The sequence below is a fragment of the Stigmatopora nigra genome, chromosome 4, assembly GCF_051989575.1.
Source record: "Stigmatopora nigra isolate UIUO_SnigA chromosome 4, RoL_Snig_1.1, whole genome shotgun sequence".
NCBI lineage: Eukaryota > Metazoa > Chordata > Actinopteri > Syngnathiformes > Syngnathidae > Stigmatopora > Stigmatopora nigra.
Genome location: NC_135511.1, coordinates 13,554,242 through 13,576,266, shown reverse-complemented (window position 1 = coordinate 13,576,266; position 22,025 = coordinate 13,554,242). Strand labels below are relative to the sequence as shown.

The 22,025-nt window shown below is 37.3% G+C and overlaps 1 protein-coding gene across 2 annotated transcripts in view; it reads right to left on the bottom strand.

The window, feature by feature from the left end:
* Nucleotides 1-22,025, bottom strand: part of LOC144195788 (netrin receptor UNC5D-like) — a 75,993-nt gene that overhangs the window by 25,755 nt on the left and 28,213 nt on the right. For both annotated transcript variants that reach the window (XM_077715634.1, XM_077715633.1), the window contains 4 exons: nt 12,972-13,187; nt 5,560-5,703; nt 4,693-4,796; nt 357-537 (listed from right to left, as the gene is read on the bottom strand). In XM_077715634.1, coding sequence (XP_077571760.1) covers nt 357-537; nt 4,693-4,796; nt 5,560-5,703; nt 12,972-13,187 — 645 coding nt within the window. The remainder of the gene's footprint in view (nt 1-356; nt 538-4,692; nt 4,797-5,559; nt 5,704-12,971; nt 13,188-22,025) is intronic.

Genomic DNA, 22,025 nt, shown 5'->3' with positions numbered 1-22,025 from the left:
GCCGACAGCTTGGAGTTGACCACTACCCGCTGGAACAAAAGCAGTCACACTGCGGTGTGGTATTAAATTTTAGTGCGATTGAAAATAGTGAGTCCATTTTTGTAGAAGGGCAAAAGGTCAAATCACATTTAGGTTTAGATTTATAAGAAAATTGGCTCATAATCATTATTTCCTTTCAGTGACTTCACATTGTTTGAAAATATCAAGTAAAATATATCTATTTTAAAATAATACATCAACTTAGCCAATGAAGTGGTGTACTACGATGGGTATTAAAAAGATGATGTGAGATACCAAAATAAGCGAACATGTGGTAACCAGCCATTGAAGACCACTATAAGAAACATAAAACATACCAAAGACTATCACAGTGGCTGTAGCACTGCGTCTCCGGGCCACAATGTTGCTGGCCATACAGGTGTAATTTCCCGAGTCAGACAGACGTGCTTCATTTATGATGAGGTTGTGGTCTGCCCTGGTGTCAATGTTGCCATCAGATTGAGAACTGATCAACTCTTCATTCTTCAGCCATTCCACCTGTGTAAAGGAGATGAAAAACACATTCTAAATAGCAGCAACAAAGGAAATATTCGTTATCTGGGTTTTGTGGAAACTAAAAATAGAAATCAAAAAGTGCAGAAATGTTGCACAATGTTCTCTCCAAATCAGGCCTGTAAAACATTGTTTGTTTAAGCACTTTGGAGTGGGGTAGATTTTGGCTCTCAATTAAATGGAGCTTGTGCTCCCACAGTTGTTGCGGGAATTACGTTGGTCTTGGTGTGCTTGGAACTCTCACTCGAACACATCAGTGAACTTCTTTGCCAAGATGTCGATAACGCTGATACCATGGAATTTGTCACAGACTTTGCTCAAAGGTAAAGTAGGGTCATGAGGAATGGTCGATTATGCATTTACATTTCTGTGCTGACATTATTGCATTTTTTGGGTTGGGGCGACTTATTGTCCAAACATGATATTTAAGCAATTAAGCATTCAAGAGAAATATTTTAGTAAATAACCAGCAAGAAAGTGGTTTACTCCAAAGAAATAGCAAATTCAGTGATGCTCTGCAGATTGTAGCGTGAGAAAATAGTTGCATCATTGCATTTGCAAATTGACTTCACAATGTGTCACAACAGGCAGGGCTGATGGATTTATAAAAAATGCGTGGGTACCTTTCAAATTATTTATGAATGTAAATATAAGTGCTTGTGGGCATGCAAAGCTTGAATAAATAGAAATGACATACATGCATGATGGATTGCAATATTTATGGACATGAGTAAAACGGTAAAACAAATCATAACATTGGTACCATTTGCCACATTCCTGTATTTTGCCCATCCTTGAGTCTTTCTATAAACAGCTGTGGTGAGACACATTCATTTTCCTCAACAAACAGCTAGTACTTCATATTTGTCTTTGCGAAACTCTGTCTTTCAAACAATATTGTGTTCCTGACAATTAACAAAAGCTTCTCCACACGGTATACATTGGCAGCAAATCCTTTATCCTTACCAGTAGATTAGAAAAAATAAATAAAACATGTGCTGTGACGATACCTAATTACTTTGTGATTAAAGTCATCAGTCACTGAAAAGATGTTCCCAGCAGTGGCATCCCACAGACTAGCCAATTTCTATTGTACGTTTTAATTTCTGTTGACTCGCATTTTCAAAGAAGCAATTACCAAACCACACCAGTGGTTCCTCACTGTGTTGGAGGTTACATCATTTGTTTGCCTTAGCAAATGGTTAAATTTAAGACTGTCAGGTACATATAGTCGCAGGTTTAAGAGAGAGAGAGGGAGAACAAGAGAAAAAAAATGCCCGATTGACACATTTGTATTAGTTTGGATACGGTCTTCAGTGTCAACCTTGACAGCAACATTTCGACGAGGGGTGTATTACATCAAAGCATCTACTTTGTGATTTTATTACCCATGCTTCCCTTGAAGGTGACTTCTTTCTGGCCTTCTCCAGGACTAGACCCCACCCATTGTTTTTTGTAAAGCAGATACACCCCGGTTCAACGACATAACATTTGCTGATGATTATACTATGCTGTGAAATATGTTGGCTAGAGAGAAATTAGAGGACAGAAGTGCAGTCTTATGAGAAACACCAGCCATTTATTAAGGTGGTGATTAAGACCTTGCCAGCTGAGACTTTATCCCCCCCCCCCCCCCCCCCCCTCCTAGGTTTTGCTTTTTCCAATCCAAATGTCCATTTCAAGTCAAAGGGACCAAGCTCAGGCAGAGGTCCATAATTTTTATATAATTAGAAAAATCTGCTGAGTCATGCTAAGCTAAGTGTTACAATTTATGTCGCATGAATGCTTCCCCTCTGGCAGAAACTCTCATTCCTCTGTAGTTAATGGTAATTGCTGACACCATTTCATGAATTACACGTCTCCATCCAGAATTCTCTGAGGAGAAAATGTTAATGATGCCTTTTGGGTAGCAAACCTGAGGATACAGATCTAATCCACTTGGTGGATTTTCCCAGAACCCACTCAACATGTATAGCCATTGAGTTCACAAACACAGAAAGGCTTGCAGGTGCTTTATGGCTCAGCGTATAAGCACTAAGCCGGATAGCGGCAGGTATAGCGTCACTGGAGCTATCTGTGCCTCAGTGGTGCCACTGCATTCTTGGGGTTAATCAGAATGGATATGGAGAGAAACACAAAGTCGGCTTGCATCAGCGATCCGGCTCCCCTGTTGGTTTCCCAATGTCAGTTCTCCTCCCTTCTGAGGCATGGTAAACTACATTGCTCCCTCATTGTATCTCACCAGCGCTAAAAAACAAGAATCCCAGAGTGGAGGATTTGTACTGTTTGCTTGGTCTGATCCTCCAATGCAAGAATGGCTAGTATTATCGATGGAGCCAATAATGGGCAAATAACAAGATAATTATAAAAATTGAGGGGAAATGATTGCGCCCGAGTGAGGTAGATGTAATAAGGGACACTATGAGGTATTTCAACAAACTATTTGGGACGATCATGGCAATTTATTTGCCAAATTTAACAAACAACAGTGTATGCCAGAGATCAAGATTGTGCATTTGATTTTTCTTGGCAGAGAAACTTCCGAAGATGAGGATTCATCTTGGATTAAAAAATATATATATATTCTCATTTAGGTGTTCAGTTCACACTTATTTTCAGAGATACACCTCAAAGGAATCTCATTATATTGGTTTGCAGTGTACTCCTTTCTCCAAAAGCTAAAAGATATGCTTTGAGTTGTGCCTGACTTCCTTCTGGAGTGAGGGTTGGGTTACAGGGTTGCGTTTCAGCTCTCTAACAAAAAAATAAAATTATAAGTAAGCCACAAATCTAATGCCGCACATGCAAATCTCAAATTATACTGACTGCTGGAAAAGTGAATTGTTTACCCTGACACCATTTAGAATGTAGAAGAGCTTTCATGACAAAAGCTCCTAATTTCCTAACCACAAGCTTTATTTGTATTGGATCTCTGTTGTGTAGCTGTCCCCCTGTAGCAGCAATCTAGCCTGATACTACCACACTCATCACCGTCTCAATATTTAATGGAACCAGTTGCGCTAAAATTGACTGGCCTGAGAATATTGGACTTTACATTATTCACTCCTATCTCTTGTGGCTGGACAGACTTGTATTGGGCTTGCATATGAGGTTGTGATTGTGCTCTATAGGAATCTAATCTATTTTTGTCCACACAGTGGATTTGGTAGCAGTGAGATGGCATTAGTACCATTGGAAATTTCCATGTTAAATCATTTATACAAGGTAGTGTCGAGGACAAACATCAATATAAAAAAATGGCATTGCATTTATGTTTTAGACTAATGTGAGGAGAGGTGACGATGTTGCTCATTGGTACATTCAAGACATGCACAGCAATAATGCAAAAGTCAGCCAAAACCAGACGAGGTTAGAAATTCCTTCATCTTATTCTGAAGGAAATAGCAGGTTTTGACCAAATTTAGGCTCATTTTTTTTCTCAAACTGACTGTCCAAAAGTACACAACGTGCACATTCCCTTGTTCCTGACCGAAAATTGTCAAGCCCCAAAGAATAGATAGAAATACACGTTAGCAATGTATACCTTTTCTGGGGTTTACTATAATACTTTTATCACAAAAATTGGCATAATATTTGATGAGTGGCGCTGACAAACCATGGAGAAAGAAGAGCAAGGACATTGTTTCATTTTGATGCTATTTGTTAACAGCTATCGGTTTTAGTCTGTTTTCAATCCATATGTATAGAGCAAAGCTTATTCACATGTGACAAACTAGAATAGGTTGATAAAGAGCATCCTTGGCATTTCTAAATCAAATTAGGTCCAGATTATAAAAGAACATCAAAGGTTATTAAAGTAAAGTAATAAATATATAAATAAAAAAATAACTAAATTATTAGGAAACTTATTTAGGACTGGACCATCATTCTGTTATCTTTACTTACTCAATGCTATATGGAACAAACCCTTTTATTTAAAGTGCTGGTGTCAGTGGTTTCAAACAAACATATCAATCTCCTAAAGGTCAGCGGAAGTAGAAAAGACGTTGCCATCGACTGTCCGGCTTTCGGAGTTTAATCATGATGAATAACGCAAGCCACTTTATTCACATCATCATGCTCTGAGGGAGTATTTGCTTCTCGTTTTTCAGGAGAAGGAAAGAGGAGTGTCCACAATACCTCTGCCACAGGCACTCCCTCCGGAGGGCGACAGTGCAGAACGATCATCCAATTGATTGGCACTTCCTTCCCCTGGGGGTCCTGCTCAAAGTTTTTTCTCAGGTCTGTGAGGAAAGATAAGATGAGACTGTCAGGTGTCAAGTGTGACCGTCATCTTTGCATCAATCCTGTCCGGCTCAAAATGGTCGCCGTTTGTCTGTTCTTGCATGCTCTGACCTTCAAAACCTATGTATATGTAGTAGTTAATTCCATGACCTTGAACTAGGAGATCTGTTTACAAGGTTGCTTAAAGGACACAATGGATAGAATAATCCAAAATAACTTTTTACTCAAACTTAAAGAAAAGCCTGCATTTGCAAACTAACTTTCAGCACCAAATACGTTTTTTAAAGGCATTCATGCAGTTTCATATTTTCAAAAGTGACTAAGACCAAAGACAATAATAACAAAAACCCGAACAGGCATTCTAAGATTACATTTCATAAAATTTAATTAAAAAAACATTAGTGTGAAAACACATAACTCTCTTTTAAAAACTAGGTTGAGCTTGTTCCCCCCCAAAATCCCTGTTCGAAGAAAATACTCCAAAACATTAAAATAACAAAAACTGCTACAAACATGGGTGTTAAGTGATGCACAGATAAACAAGTGGATTAATATGGATGAGAAGGAATACATATAACTTATTAATACCAAAAGGAACTGGTTGTCAGGAGTAGTTAGTTGAAAGGCGAACTCTGAGTAAAACATATTCTTGCTGCCTGCCCTCAACAAGATGGTTTTAGAAAAAGGAATTATTTACACGTATTTCTATTAAGTAATGCAGTATAGTTGCAACATAGGAATCATATAGCAATCAATACTTACATGCGATGCGGACAGCAGCCTTGCGACTTTTGGAGGTACCCAAGTGACTCCAGGCCACACAAAGACACCAGTAGTCCTCTGGGCCATGAAAATCCTCTACTTGCTGTCGAGACACGTTGATCATCACCTCCCGCACCTTTAGACCTGTGAAAAGAAGAGAATTGGATTGGCAAATCGTTTCAGTTTTTCTTCCAGTTGCTGCTGGCAGAGTTGTCGTTTATCAAGAAGGTGAGATGAGTTCTCAATAGTGAGCTTAAATTTACCATTAAAATATTATTTTGATAAAAATGTGGACTGCAAGACTTCAAAGACTATACTTCTTCATCCAGTGAAATATTTGAACATCTTATCTTATCAAAAAGTATACGTATGTGCTGACTATGTCTTTATAATCAGAGACATGGCAAATATTTTAAAAACGCAAGACAAAACTTTGTTTAAAAAAACAATTTAGGGCCCATAATTGGCAGGAATAGGCTACAATCACCTTTTAAAGTTGGCTTTCTGAATGTGAAACATTTACGACTTTGAGATGTATGTCATTATTTAATGAAGACAGTTATTTGCATAAGTATAGGAAATGATGCCCTGAATGTCATGAAAGTACTCAAATTATTGATGTTGCATGTATATCATTGTATAAAACATCATATTCATCAAGGCGCCATACTTTTTTTTTATCTAGTTGTGGCTGCCACAGCCCAAGTACAGAAGTAGACATAAAACATAATTCCTAATTTTTCAAGCAGCAGGAGAAAGGTAACAAGTGACAGTGTCTATGTGTGGGTAGAGAGGCAGTAGAGAATATAATTAATGACTTTCAATGATGGAGTAAAAGCCCAAACCTCTATTTAAGATAATAAAGAGTGAAAGGAAACACTGACGGCATTGTGGGAGAGAGAGGCAGCAAGCTTTGAAACGCATCAACATATGCCTTAAGTTGAAACGATGTGTGTTGACAGGTGGCTTTTGGGAAATACAAAGCTGAGTGCTGCTATTGTGGCGTCTGTCATCCATATTTGTTTATTGTCAGAACAGTGTTGACAATGCTCATTAGAGTAACTACTTGACGTGTTCATTTATAACATCCCCAAATTATCTTATTTTACTAATTCTAACCAATAACATCTAAGATTGGTTAACTTTTATCATTTTTTTTTAAATAAGATGTATTAATAGCGTAATCTAAGCACTAATGTGTGGAAACGGAGTCCTGTGGGAGTATTCACATGGAAAAGCCTCTTGAATGTCAGAAATATTGAGCAGGTGTGACAAATGGCATCCTGACAAATGCATGAGAGAACATTGGAAGACATCCTTTGCTTCACTTTGTTCTCCTGGTTGGGAATACTTTTGGCTTCCCTGTTTAAGTTACCAATGGACTTTGGCAAAGGGATAAATCCATAGGTGGGTAATCAGATTTCTACATTGAGATTGTGTATGAAGCAGGAAACATGTCTAATATATTAAGAAAACATGATAAAATAGACTCTTGCTGAATTAACTATACATTGTTACAAAAGGAGCATTTAATAATGGTAATTTGATAGAACGGCACTTAGGCAGTGGAGATTTGAGACCATTTATGGAGGTTAGTGAACGAGCAATAAAATTCATTGATATGAGTCAAGACGTAGATAAACTTAACCACTCTGTTAACAAAAGCTATTCTAGGAGTAGTGAAACAAGCCATTAAAAGGAAGGGAAATTAGCGTCAAAGGAACTTTCTACCATGACGGAAAAAATAAAGTTAGCGTTTAGTAAAATAGATTATAATACTCCATACTATGTAATATATAGCATTGTACACTTTATGTAGTCTGGGACAGGCTCCAGCAACCCCCGCAATCCGTACAATGATGCGCGGTACGGAATATGAATGAATTAGTACATTCATGCATTGACTTTCTGATTACAAGGTAATGGAAATGATTTCATTACGTTGCAATGGTCTCAAAGGTGTTCATTATATGAAAAACATGGACTGCAGTAGATGAGTTGAGGATAATGGTGTTGCGAGAATAATGGTAAAGCAAAATAATTGATGTTAATTAATATTTCAAATGCCACAATGCCATTATTGAAGGTTAAAGGTAACAAATGTTTTTGAAAAATGTCCATCTTTGGAAAGTTTAGACATAACTTCAATATAATTGCTGTAAAATTCAAGAACAATATACTTTCATAATAATACAATACTAATTATATAAATTTGCGAAATTGAGTTTGTCTGGTGGTGATGAAAACTCGAATCTTATTAAACATTTCATTTACACCCTACAACAAAGATATATTTTGAAAACGGAAATAACACCATTTATATTCGGCCTGAATTGATTGGCAAAACTAGAACTAAAAAAAAAGGTGTTTGTTGTCTCTGTGTGGCATAATCAGTTGGTATCAGTAATTAAACCTTTCAATCTCCTTTAGTGTGTTAAGAAAAAAAAATGATGAGTTGAATTTCAGGTTCTCTCAACTTGTGTGTTCACTTTGGTCTTGATTCTACTGCAGGTTAACTTAGTACATGGACCTTAAGACTTTTGATTCCTCTGTCGATAGTGGAGTGTGCATTCTGAATATAAATCGGATTCTGGTTGAAGGGACATCAACTCTGCTTGTTCGTGAAAGTCACAATCTTTGTGGTTCCTTTGAAAAATCTTTAGTACTCTAGCACTAATGTCAATGCTGTTTAAAAAATATATATATCAATGAATACATGGTATATACATATGTATCAATATGCATGTATGTGTGTGTTTACATGATTACATTTCTTTTAGAGGACACATTTGTTGAATATTTAAATTTCATAAAAAGTTGTTAATGTTACATTAGCATCTTCTTCCATAAGAGGCTCATTGTGTACCAGCACACCAACAAGGCTCATTATGATGACAAGCATACCGACTCCTCCAGGAAATGTTCTGAGATTGCGGCATGCTACTAAATAATACTCGGCTTAAAAATCAAGATGCATGTTATGTGAGTAAATGTTTTTTTAGGGAGATATTTCTATTTATTTTAATGAGTCATTGACAATGCAGTGTGCATTTGCCTGATTACAGTGCAAGAAGTGTAATCAGAGTCTGAATGTCTGTCTGCTATTGCATGTTTTAAATGTATTGAACGGATTGTCTGTTGCCCACCTCAAGGGTGGCGTGGGGGGTATTGCTCATGGCCTTTCCCAGTCAAAAATGAGCACCAGGCCCGGGAACACCTTGAATTGGTGCCACTATCTCGCACACGCTAACTGCAATTAGAATGCAAGGGGACATTGATTATTGAAATAGGATTTGTTAAGGGCAGATGTTGCTAATAAAAGTGGACTGCCTCTTCAAGAAAAACAATTTCTCTAAAACTGCGGTGTGTATTGGTACTTTGGATAGTCATTCATTTATATTTGTACATTGGTTATTGAAATGTTTCTTTTTCTTTTGGTCCAGAATTTAAAACTGCCAACATTGAAGTAACCAAGGCTGATTGTGCATTGGCCTTATTGAATTTCAAACACTAGTTCTCCTTCAAAAATATTTTTGAAGGAACACTCTTTTGTAAAAATGCTTCAAGGTTGTGTTTGGATGTCGTACATCTAGTTACAATGCCACCTGTTCAATAGCACTGAAAGACAGCTGAGCTATGTATACTACCGTTCCCAAAGATTTTAAATGATGTGTTTCCTGCAAAAACTAATAGTAGAATGTTAAAATTTAATACAGCTAGAATATTATCAAAGGACTAAGACTTCCCTAGCTGACATTTCTTTCTGAAATCACGAAATAAAATCAAACCAAATGAAATAAAACAATATCTTAAGTCTAATCTTCATCCCTGGCAGAAAACCTATGGTCAGGCCAAATGAAACCTCTGGAACTAAGCCACTTTATCACCCCTTCATTTCTCCAAGCAGTATACAGCAGAGGTATGAGGGACTGTGTACGTATGTGAGGTGCATTGTCGGGGCCATATTCGGTTAACAACCCCATTAACTGGCTCGCAAAGCAACCCTAGAGCAACGATAACATCAATTCTGGCTTTAGAGACCATTATGTATCAGCCAGAAGTATACAGTACATGCCCTGCCGGAAAAGTGAGTTGAACAGTGGTGGCAGCAAAGTCACTAAAAAGGTGGTAAGGTGTCGCCGCCCGTTTGTCAAATCCAACTGTCAAGCTCCAACTTTGCCTGTGCAAACAAAATATGTTCCTTTAAATTCCTCAGGCTGAAGGTTGTGTATCTCTCTGTCAGTTGAGTCATCATTACACACACACAGACCCTATTTCTAGATGTTTACTATAAAAATACTGTATTTATGTTACACAGTAGGTGCATAAATTCAGCCTCTTCAATAAAGCTACAAAACCAAACATGCAAGATATACAAACATTCAAAAAATGCCAGATGGCAGGGCATAATGCACATTAGTTTTTCACGTCATCAGTTGCCCCGTGTGACAATGTACACATATTTTAAATACACTATGCAAAGCAACAGCTCCTTCACATATGTGGAGAATGATGAAGCCTGTGAAGGTGGATGCTGTGTCTGCTTGCTGTTCACAGATGATAACATTCACAGTCTACAGAAGCCGGAAAGAAAGGTCAAAGCCCTCCCCGCCCTTTTTCTTCCCTTATGCTCTATGGGCAATAGTGAACAATAATATTCCATGGAGAAAGATGTTTGTTTGCTCTAAGTGTTAAATAGCTACATTACTCAAAGGGAGGCTTAACTACCTCAATTAAAGCCACATAAAGGAGAGTGTTAAGAGTCCTAATGGCATGGCCGTCTTCTCTTTTAGAACAAACAAGGATAGGGTTTTCCCTAGATAGAGCCACGTGGAAGCTGATTTTTTCTCACACTCCCAAGTTGGAGTTGATGATAACAATTAAGGAGAGTTCCAGGAGAGGTGTCACATATGAATGACAGCTGAGTGGGAGGAGGTCAGTGTATACCCAGCACATTGGGGATCAGTCGGCTTTCCCACTTGATGTCCCGTTGAGCCTCTCTAAGTAAGTGAAACATGGATGGTTTTACGATAACCGTGCTTGGAACTGTCCAAAAAAATGACAAAAAAAAAATGGGATGAAATTTATTTCCGTGGGAAAATGTTCATGTATTTTATCTCGTTTATCTATGTGACATGAAACATCCGCAATGTGACACAAATCTGTAAAGGTGCGGTAATCGGGGTCTTTCCGTGTGTATTTTCCTGGTTATCATCACAAAGGTGGCGGGGGTGCAGGAGCCTATGCCAGTCAATTGTAAGCAGGAGGTGAAGAACACCCTGAACCGGTTGCCAGACAATCGCAAGACCCATTGAGAGAAATATTGCTTCACATTAACACTCACTCTTCTTGTGAAAGATTGATATTCCTGTTCATATAAATTGCACCTATTGGTTTATTTGAAATAATGTCACTTATTTGTGATGGACGGTTCAGTGAAAATGTAAATCACAAATAATTTGTTTATTGGGCAGTGCATCACTATCATCATTTGTAAAAAAAAAAAAACATTGTGGGTTATATATGTGATTTAATTTTCTTTTCACCTCACATTTCACATTGCAACCACTTTTAATTGGATGAAGACACATTAAAATGGATGAATGAAGCATATTTCAGTTTCAAATAGACATTCAAATTATTCTTTAGACTCCAGCAGGGTATTATTATAATAATACTGCGGGCTTGCTGGGCATCAAGCCTAGAGACTAAATGAAAGTTTAATGATTATTAGTTTTATCCTCTGCATATATCCGCTAAGTTATCTCACAATTTGCGGGCAGCTAAAATCTCAACTAAATTGTATTCACGCTGCATGCATAAAGGCAAAATCAAATTAATGTTATATTAGATCAGTTACATTTTAGAGGATAAATCAATTTCTACAGGTTTCATATGATGACTTGAAAGAGGGTTGAGGAGGGCTTTGAGATTTTTTTTTAGAACAAAATTGCTATGCAAAAAAGAAGAGACCCATTTTCATTTTTGCTTTTCTATTTATAAAAGCATTTGTACTTTGCCTGACACTTTTAGAACACAGTAGGATTCTTTTGGTTCAAAATATATAATTACTGGATTGCACAATATTCATATGTCAAGGTCATTGTCCGTTTATCAGTAGTCAGTGAGTCATCAGGCTAGTTGGTAAATAAGAGATACTATCAGGTGTTGGTGGTTGCATTGAGGCCCAATGTTAAAATCAATAACATTCCAATTGTTCACTGATCCCCACCTCTGATTAGCTGGAAAAATCCAATACGCAATGTTGCTGACGGGTATTAAGTTAGAACAAAGCATTGGACTGAAAACTATCCTTATCTTTGGTCTTGTGTTTTCTACTGATATAAGGCGAGCTGATGCCAAACAGATACTACATGGTGAGGACATTCCCTGGCTGCCTAAATTTTTAGTTCGCTTGGACAGGCTGATAAAGGAATCTCCAACAACATCACTGCGCCGCATGCACTTAAGTGTTTTCTTGGCAGCTTTAGATTAAGGAATGTATCATGTTTCATCTTTACTTTATGGTGAGAATATTCAGAATAGGACAAGATTGGAGAAGCACAGTCAATTAATGCACATTATTCGATGAAGACATCATTTCATCAATGCATAAGACATGCAATAGGAATGTTTTTTTCAATGATTCAGTGATTCTGCAATATAATTGAAATTATCACACATACATTATTATACATACTGTTTAGTGTCTAGACTGCAGTCATACACTGGAATTATAGTTTAGGTTCCCCCACATTCAAACTGAAAGAGTGTAAGATTCACATTTACTATGATCAGGCTTATAACAATTTCACACCACAACAAACACAGAGCAAGAAACCTTCAACCTTCAGATGCAATTAAGCTACTTTCCTATGGAGCAAACTTCATGAGTACCAGACAGAGGGCTTCCTCACAGCTTTCAAACAGAGAACAAACTTACCTCAGGGCTTAACATCTGAATTAATTTCGTTGTTTCACTGCTTCCTACACCCTTTTTAAACATCATTTTGTCCGGATAAATTGCGGGTAGTAGAGTAAAAAATGTGCTACAGAAAAATTTATTCACTTTGGTGTTGTTTATGTATGAACGTATACTCCTGTATGTTTTATCTTTTGAACGAATATCATAACAAAAAGAAATACCAGAAATCGTTGCACAAGGCCTCAGTCAAGGTGTTTCAGATGAATACAATTACATTCATCATAATCTCATGACATCCTTACAACTGTATGTAAAAAAATGATTCTAACTAATAATATATATGTTTACACAGTAATATATTTAAAATGTTAGTATTTAAAATGTGTTGCAGGTATGTGAGTAGCAGTTCTCTTTCCAACTTGTATTGTGCAGTCACAGTCAGGGTTACGGGGGTTGTAATGAAATCACACAGCTCAATCTTACTTACCACTGTTGAGGTCCTTATACTCATGGGAGAAGTGATCGTTCTGATGAACCCATTCTCCATTGCATTTAAAGAAAATCTGCAAGGCAGGTGTGGCTCGACAGCGCAGTTTAATGGGATTGCTCTTGACGATGTATGCATCCTCTGGCTCCTGAATGAAGTGCGGCAGGGTGCCCTGCACTGCGGGTTGGGCACCTGGCAGAACATCCCCCGTAGCACCTGCAAGTAAACGCCTCAGTTGTTAAGATAATTGACTTAAGGGGAATGGATACCTGTAACGACATATTGGAAACAATCAAATGTAAAAATAGGCTGTTTGTCAAATAGACTATACTTTACATTTCCTCATAGTGTGATTGTATCTTCCCGGTTTTCATCATCAAATTGCTTTTTTTGTGGTGAAGATACTTTAATGAGCACATAAAATGGTACTTGTCAGAAGTAAAATTTCCCCAAACAATTGTAAAATTTATATGCATCCAATTGACGTCACATTGCAATAGGTAGCAAAATATTTTGGTAGTATATCAGAATATCTCTCTGTGTGCGTATATATAAACCACTTGAAAACAGCTCCAGCTAAGCTCTTCAATGGCATAAACAACCTTGAAAGTGATTATGTCTCACCACGGAATCCAATTGTGACCTTTAAAATCAAATTGACCTCCTCACCATCTCTCAGTCAATGTTGTCCTTGAGAGCTAGCACAGCAAAAACAAGGTGACAGATAGAATCGTAGGACCAAATGGAAGCTGAGGTTGACATTTCAGTAGTTACCGCACCTTTTAGCTCAACACATTTGCAAAACTACCCTAGATACACATTCTAAAGAAAACTATTGAAGATCAATGGAATCCATTCATATTGCAAATATTTCTCATCAACATGTACTGTCCTCTAAACGTGTAAAAGACAACAATAAGTGCTTCCAACAATGCTTACTAGATTCTAAATTTTAGTAACTGATAGAGAAAAACAACTTTAATGAAAAAAAATTAACAGGCTGTAATTTGGAGTCCTTAATTTGGATATTAGCTTTTGTCCCTTAGACCAATAAAAAAGTCTGATTAAAATTAAATATTACTAAATTTCAATGTTACCCTAGGTGATTTTGCAAAGAACAAATGTTTTGTCCAGTTGGTGCATTTGCAATCAGAGCTACACTATTATACATGTATTAATCTGGTAAATGATTGGGAAACTTTCATAAAACCAGACAGAGACAGTAAGACTTTTATGGTCAAACGTAGTACTCAGCTCCTGAACAAGAGTTGTTTGGATGTCTGATATAAAACTAAGACTTCAGGTCCCTGCTATGTGCTGAGGTGTGGTCAAATACTCGATCACACTGATTAAAAAAAAAGTGTGGGGGGTGTTATGGACAGATAATTTTTCAGCAGAAATGGCTGAACTAGATTAAAGAACACTCTTAAATGATCTTTTCAAAAAATAGGAAGTTAGCCCATAATTACATACTGCTGAAACACCCCGATTAGATTTTTTAACATTTAATTTACTATCCAATTTAATATTACTTTAATTCCCTTCATATATAGTATAGTGCACATGGATGATACTTGAATGGGTTTCAAGGAAAAAAGCAGTGTTAACAGTCACCAAAAAAAAGATCAGATAAAACAAGAGATTAATTATGTGCATTAAAACCTGGGATCTGAACGTAGTCTAAAGGGAAGTGTCCAGGGTCATGATGCTATGCATTTTATGGGAAGGCAGCAGGCGAAGAATACAGAAAGTAGGCAATGTGGAGGTGAGGGCAGGCACATGTACTCACTTTGCCAAGATCCATATTGCTCAATGAGTCATAAAAGACTTTCAATGCATTGAAATTTGATCCTGACAGCTACGTTATCTAATTTTGTAGCACTTTACATGATGGCATATATCCAGATGGCATAAGGAGCTTATAAATTCTACATAATCAAGTATGATGCTTGTCATTAAACTGCACCCCATTCAAGCCATCCAGGTAGAAGTGCATTGTTATGAGTGAAATCACTATAATTACATTTGGATTAAGTATTCCATTTTAAACCTTTAATGAAAAACATGTTAGGCATCATCTAAGTGAGAAGTAATTTCATAATTCAATAGTTTATTTTTTGATAGGTGTTTCCTTTATTTTAACATATTTATTTCCTTTTCCATCATTTCATCCCCTCCAGGAAATTACATTTTGTAATCTGCAATTCAAATTCATAACATGGGTAACACTTGATGCATATCAATGTTATTGTAAAGAACGTTGTTCCTGACTGCATTGTTGACAAAAAAATATTCTATCATTTGAAATTACCATATTCTTTGTAATTATTTGAGTTTGTATAGCATCAATTATTTTTTTGTTTAATAATCAAGTTTACATATTAAATTGGAAAAAATGAAATACAAAAGGAAAACTACTACAATTATTTTTAATTGAAGAAAAGTCTTTGCTTATGTCATAGTATTAAATTAGTTTTTTGTTGTGACTACATTTTTCTGTCCATCTGAGGCTACATATTACGTACAATTCTCTGACACCATCATCAAAACAAAGGAAAGATGTTAATTATTCACAACTGCTTCTTTTATTGTCATCACAAATCCATTAGGGCTCCGTGTAAAGTGAAATTATTCCTCCCTCGATGAATTGTGATACATTTTAAGCAGTCCAGCTATTGTTGGAGTAATAACATGAAAACACGTTTTCCCAGTGTGTTTTCATTGCACAATTAACAAATTGCTTTTGTGATGAATGGCAAAACAGGTGTGACATGGCCAAGCCCCCACTGCACATTCTGCCCTTTTCTCCGGATTGAACAACAACTATTGATGCACCGCGTCCTGTCACATTCAAATGTAGAGGATAATTGGAACAAGGTGGCAAACTACGCTCCATAAACCAGCAATGTCCTCTTGGCTGCTTGGATACTCATAAATATCACTCTTAATGAAGGAAGAGATTGTGGCACCAATAACTCACTTATTTCCTCATTACACTGATTAATTTTAACACTGGCCCTAAAATGCTCCCCTACCCTATCAAGCTCAAGTCGAAGGTTTCCACCTGACTTAACACAGGAGTGCGTGCAGTCGACCTGCAGCTGATGAATGGACCATGTTTAAATCTGCATACAGGCGACATAGCAAGTGGCTGACAAAGCCTAGAGTCAGGGGACCACGTAGAAACAAAACTGATTCAAATCAAGTCATTTATCATGTTAGGACAACATAAGCTTAGCCGGTACTTATTTTAGCGATGGAGTGTGTACTCATAGAGCTTTCAAGAAATATATCTGGAATTTATTGTGATGGCAGGGTTCACTTAAGGTATCATTTTTACCAAATATCAGTAAGATGTGAGTCAGTGAATGAGTGAAAACAATAGGAAAAAAATACTTAGTTGCATTAGCAACACTCAAGGACTACTAATTAAATACAGCTTCTCTGGTATTGTTGTACAGATTTTTGAGAAAAACTGTACTCTTCTGTCAGAAGCACATTTATCACCAATACATGTAGAATAGTCTGATATGTTAAGAAACAGGTTCGCTCTGCTGTCTAGTTATTTTTTAGATTGATTTATGCTCAAGGTAAAATGTTTTTTCTATTTCCTATTAACATTCTATCTTGTGGTTCAACTTCCAAGATGTGTCGATGTTGACACAAAAAAGAGAATAAATAATAATGGACATTTTATTTATTCAGTATTAAGATGCCCTTTGGAATATGAAGTCAGTAAAGGTGCCAACAACCATGAAGTCAATGAAGTGAGTAACCATCTGGCACTAAAATGCGTCCAAAGCAATCACATTGAGATTGAGAACGAGTTAGAGCATTACTTGCTTTCAAACTCTTAGCAAAAACAGACACTGGTCAAGCTTTTGAAAATTTCAGTTGATGGCACAATACTCCTTATCTAACCACTCTCTCCAATGGTCCTGACCATTACTATTTCATAGAGCTGCCAACAGCCGTAGTCCTTTAAAACCACACATTCCTTCTCTCAAATCCACAAAACCACAAGGGATAACTCATGGATTTTTTACTGGAGCTGAAATAGGCAGAAGGCAAGGATGGGGAGCATCAGCAGTATGAGTATTGGCTTTACATGATGAGCACCCTTTCAGCATTTCAGCAGGACTCCACCGTATTTGAAAGGCAGAGTCAGGAGATGTCAGACTAATCCTTGACACTGAAGTAGAGAGAGCAGCTGAGCAAAAGTGCAGCAAAAAGCTCTGTACACCACCGGCCTCTCAGTGAACCCCAGAATATACCTGAGGCAGACAGATGAAGCTCTGAATAATAATCACACAACACACACACAACCTGTCCTATTTTTTTGTACAATCACTGCAAAATACACACGTTTACAAACGGGTTTAAAAGTAAATCCAGTTCTGTATTTCAGTCTGATGTCTGACACACCATCGTCCAACTTAAATGGCTCTATTGTAGTTTTGTAGTAACCTCAAATTACCCTTTCTTGATAAAAATGTTGTATTTACTTTTAAATGACCGCGTTTTGAAATGCTAGATAGATGGAAAATGGCTATCCAATCGCAGGGCACAAGAAGACAAACAACCATTCACGCTTACACTCACACCTAGGGGCAATTTAGAGTGTCCAATGAGCCTACCATGCATGTCTTTGGAACGTGGTAGGAAACCAGAGTGCCCAGAGAAAACCTACGCAGACCCGGGGAGAACATGCAAATTCCACACAGGTGGACCAACCTGGATTTGAACCCGGGTTTTGTTTTTATTATTTGTCTTTGTGTCGATGATATGGCAGGGACAATGCAGTTTTCCTAAGAAGGAAAGGGTAGTCTGTAATTTTCATGAAGAAGGTCAAACTAAAAATGGTGTTTGTGTGTCGTTCAAAATGCTGTTTCTATAGGATCAAGCAATATATCGCTGAAAATGCTATTGTTTGAGAAACACTTTTAACCAATGGCCTGGTGATGATGGGTCAAGGCTCATTGGATTACAGGAGGTTGACATACTGTGTACAATTTTGTAACACGATATTGGCAAGCAATATTCTAACTCGCCAAATCGGCACTGCAGTTAAGCCTCTTACATGGACTGTGATCAATTTTAAAAGGTTGAGCGGTATGGGAAGCAATTACACGGGGCATCTGTCCGTTGTGGCGGGGCTGCAGTTTGAGAGCTGGGCTCCCCAGTGATTACAGAGCAGAGATCTAGAACTGTGTCAGTTATAGGTTGTTTCTGTGAGATCTTCTTGTTACTGCTGAAGCCCCAGCAGCCTTACAGGGCTGATTGACAAAGACAGCATCTGACAGCTATTGACAAGCTGCTGTACTTCCCACAAAGGGCAAACGAGAGAGGGTAATTAAAGAAGAATTCCCAATTTGTCAACTCAGAGTTACCCTATTTTTCCTAAGTATCTTCATACTCACATTAGTTAGTGTTTTCTATTATATTTTCTACTTTGTGTTTCAAATTAATGTGGGTTAATGTTGAGAATGGGTACGTTAATTCACCTTGTTATATGCGAAAGTCTCTTATTCTTAAAATGCCTCCTTTTTTAAAGAAAGGTTGAATTGCAAACCTAATTTCATTGCATGATTTGTACAATGACAATTGAAGTTTTAATTATATTAAGTCTACTGTATTCTGTTTATTTTTGCACATTCTATAGCCTTTTGTTATTGGGTCTGCAGTCTGCAACTCAAAGCCATGCCAATCAAGTTTAACTGGTGTAAAAAAATAAAAATCTTCCAATCTTCCTGTTTGGAGTTTGCATGTTGCCCTGGTCCCGCTTGGGTTTTCTCTGGTCACTCTGGCTTCCTCCTACATCCCAAAAACAAGTAGGACAGGCTGGTTCAACACTCTATTTAAATGAAGGTATGAGTCTGAATGTCTTGTTCGTCTCAATGTACCATGTGATTGGCTCTTTTTTGCACAATTTCTGTCTCCTCCTCAGACAATCTGCACTTCACCTCTGAACATTGATGACAGTAATCATGCCCGTGGGAGTAAAAAAATAAATAAAAAATTCAACACACTACAGTTTATAACCTAAAGTGCAATCAGATTTGAGAGGCTCTTAATTGGGACATGGAAGCCTCACTCAGAGATAGCCTCATGGCCTGTGAATGGGCTGACTGGTTGCATCAGGTTATGTTTTGGCCTTTGCTCAACCCCTGTAAGAGAATCCCCGGGCTTTATTAGTGAAAGTCTAGGCAGAACCAATGTATGTCCCCAGGAAATTTTATTTTAATGTCTCCCTGGGCAGCCATCTCTCAGAAGACAGTAAACTGGAAAATTAAGAGCACATTTGTTTCACTTTTGGCTTCACATCACTGAAATGGTGGACCTGATTTTAACTCGCTATCCATTCTTATACTGAGAGGAATTAAAAGGGCAAAGAGAATGAAATTATGTTCACATTTATAGTAAATAGTCAACGAATGACTGCCATTATACACATTTGTAAATGCTGTAGATGCTGAATATAAAAGAGTCAATGTTTTTAAAAAAAGTGTGATTGCTCAGTTTTATTAACCATTTGTAGAGATTATCTTTTGCTCTATGATCTACTTTCTTAAGTCATGGGTCTCTGGAGTTTGCAAGCTCACCCAATGCTTTAGCAGTTTCAAATTCCAGAAGCATTTTAGTTTAATTTATCTCTGTGCATTGGCATGTCAATTATCAGTTTGTTTGTTTGTCCAATTGAGCCCTGTGGTTGGCGAGCAACAGGCTTGGGGAAGTCAGATGGCATAAGGCACCAGCTCAGTGATTCTAATGAGAGTAAGATGCACAGAAAGAAGGTGACGTCTTGTGTTTCTGTTTCTGACTATGTCACAGAACAATTGTTTCTGACTACTAAAATGTGCTTTAATGACATTCTTCAGAAGAATTGTCTGTTAATGTTCGTAGTTATAATGCATTTCAATGGTTTTGTCAGTGAGCTGCAGACTCATCAGCATTACATTTTGCTCATGCATAAACATGATGTGTCTGCTCGCTTAATCCTCACAGCACTGCTAAATCAATCTGCCCTTTATTAGGCTTCAAGTTGGTGAGTCGATGTTCTTTGCGGAAATACTGATGACACTGTTTTACATATTACAGCAAAATCCATCATCATCGACATCAGTTCGTATCTCACTTAACCAACTCACATATTGCTAATGTACCATTCTTTCAATTAAAAAATGAACTATTTTTGGTCTTAAATTAGGTGTTTGTGCCGAGCTTCTGGAAATAATCCAATTTACATTATGGTTGAATGCACACTGTTTTGACAAGCTGACACATTTGAAGCAAAGATTTGTGTAAGAAAGGCTTATCGAACAATCTGCAAGGGCAAAGATACAAAAGTGAGCTGTGTGTAGGTGTTTTGGATCTTCACAATAGCACTTATTTTCTTTAAATGAAAAAAAGAGAGATTTATCTACTCACAAAAACATTAAAAGTGTCAGGAAAATAGCTTTTTCCATACACTCCATCTAAAACATGTACAAGACTAGTGTGAATCACCTCAAAGTGACATAATGTGTTGCATGCAAACCACAAAAGAGTGACTTGAAGGGCAAAAGTGAACCCAGAAGAATACATAGTATACATTCCTGTGTTATTTCATACTATGAATGTATACCATTCAGAAAAATGAATTTGAACATTTCAATGCAATGGTTGTAACAACAATAACACATAGCTGGGAACTGTAAAACTGAACTCCTCAATTGTGCTAAATGTTGCTTTAGGTATATATATGTAGCAGTGACAATTGATATTTAAATAAAAATGGACATCCAAACAGGTATTACCGCGGCTTCTACCTCAAGAAGCTTAATTGGCGCGATTCAAATGACCGATTTTGACCTTCAGAGCAGGCAAACATAACACGTCATACCTGCATAATTTCTTACACATTCCATTAAAGACCAGAAACTAATTACAAACTCACTCTGAGACAGCTGTAACACCAGCTCATTTTGAAACAGAGCCCCGCAGACATCTACCACAATATACCCCACCTCCCCATCTTTTAAATGGGAATGATCCCACTCATTGCTGACTCCTGACGTGAGCAAAGTGCAATGTAGCTCAGTGGTTGCGAAGTAAATTAAATCTTAAAAGACGACCACCAACCATCAGGAGATGATTTATGCAGAAACTAAATGACAGCGGACATACAGAGTCTACAAAAGGAATCAGACGGACGGAATGACCTCTAAACCAAAAGTGAAGCAGACCAGATGAAACTGATTTAACCCTTCATGGTGTAAAGGAAAACCGAAGCCTTTTTCGCCACACTGCTCTCCAGGCTCACACAGGTAAACCACATATCACACTTACCATTCACTGACACTAGCCTTTTGTCCATTTATGCTTGTAATAAGCTTTTCAAAATGGCATTACTTTTGAAATCAGAATTTGTTGTGATATGTTTTGTATTTTTTTTCTCATTTAAATTTAAAGTAATTTTCAGACCATAAAGCATAATATTTTACTTCCAAATGCTGTTACATTCCATTTGTATTTGAATATAAAAGAGCAGTGGGCAACCAGAACCTGCCACATAGCATTGTACATTTTAGACCAGACGAGAACGTAATTGAAGGGCCAAACAATGAAGCAAAATGTTATCTTTCGAGTAGACACGTTTTAGTTACTTTTTGCCTCAACTGTCCACCTCCAATTTGCTCCTTCTGTGTTAAAAGTGATGGGTTAAAATGAGAATTTCTCAACTGCTCTAGCTACTAATTTGCTTCAAGTCCCTCACAGAATATAATTACTCAATTTATTTGATTTGGGAGATCTGTGGTCCGCCTAAAAAAATGACCTTGACCTTTTCACACAGCTACTTTTTCCTCACATTATTGTTTGTGTCACATGAGATCTTTCTCAGAGCTTTGGGTAATACAATAATTCAAGTTGGACTGCAAGACAATGAATATGACAATCCAATTCAAGGTGTCAAAACAAAGGATATGAATATTTTACTTGTGCAAGGGGGTCGTCCCTCACAATAACGGCTATGATAGAATTTCTTCCTTCTATATTTTAGTCAAGTGCTATGTA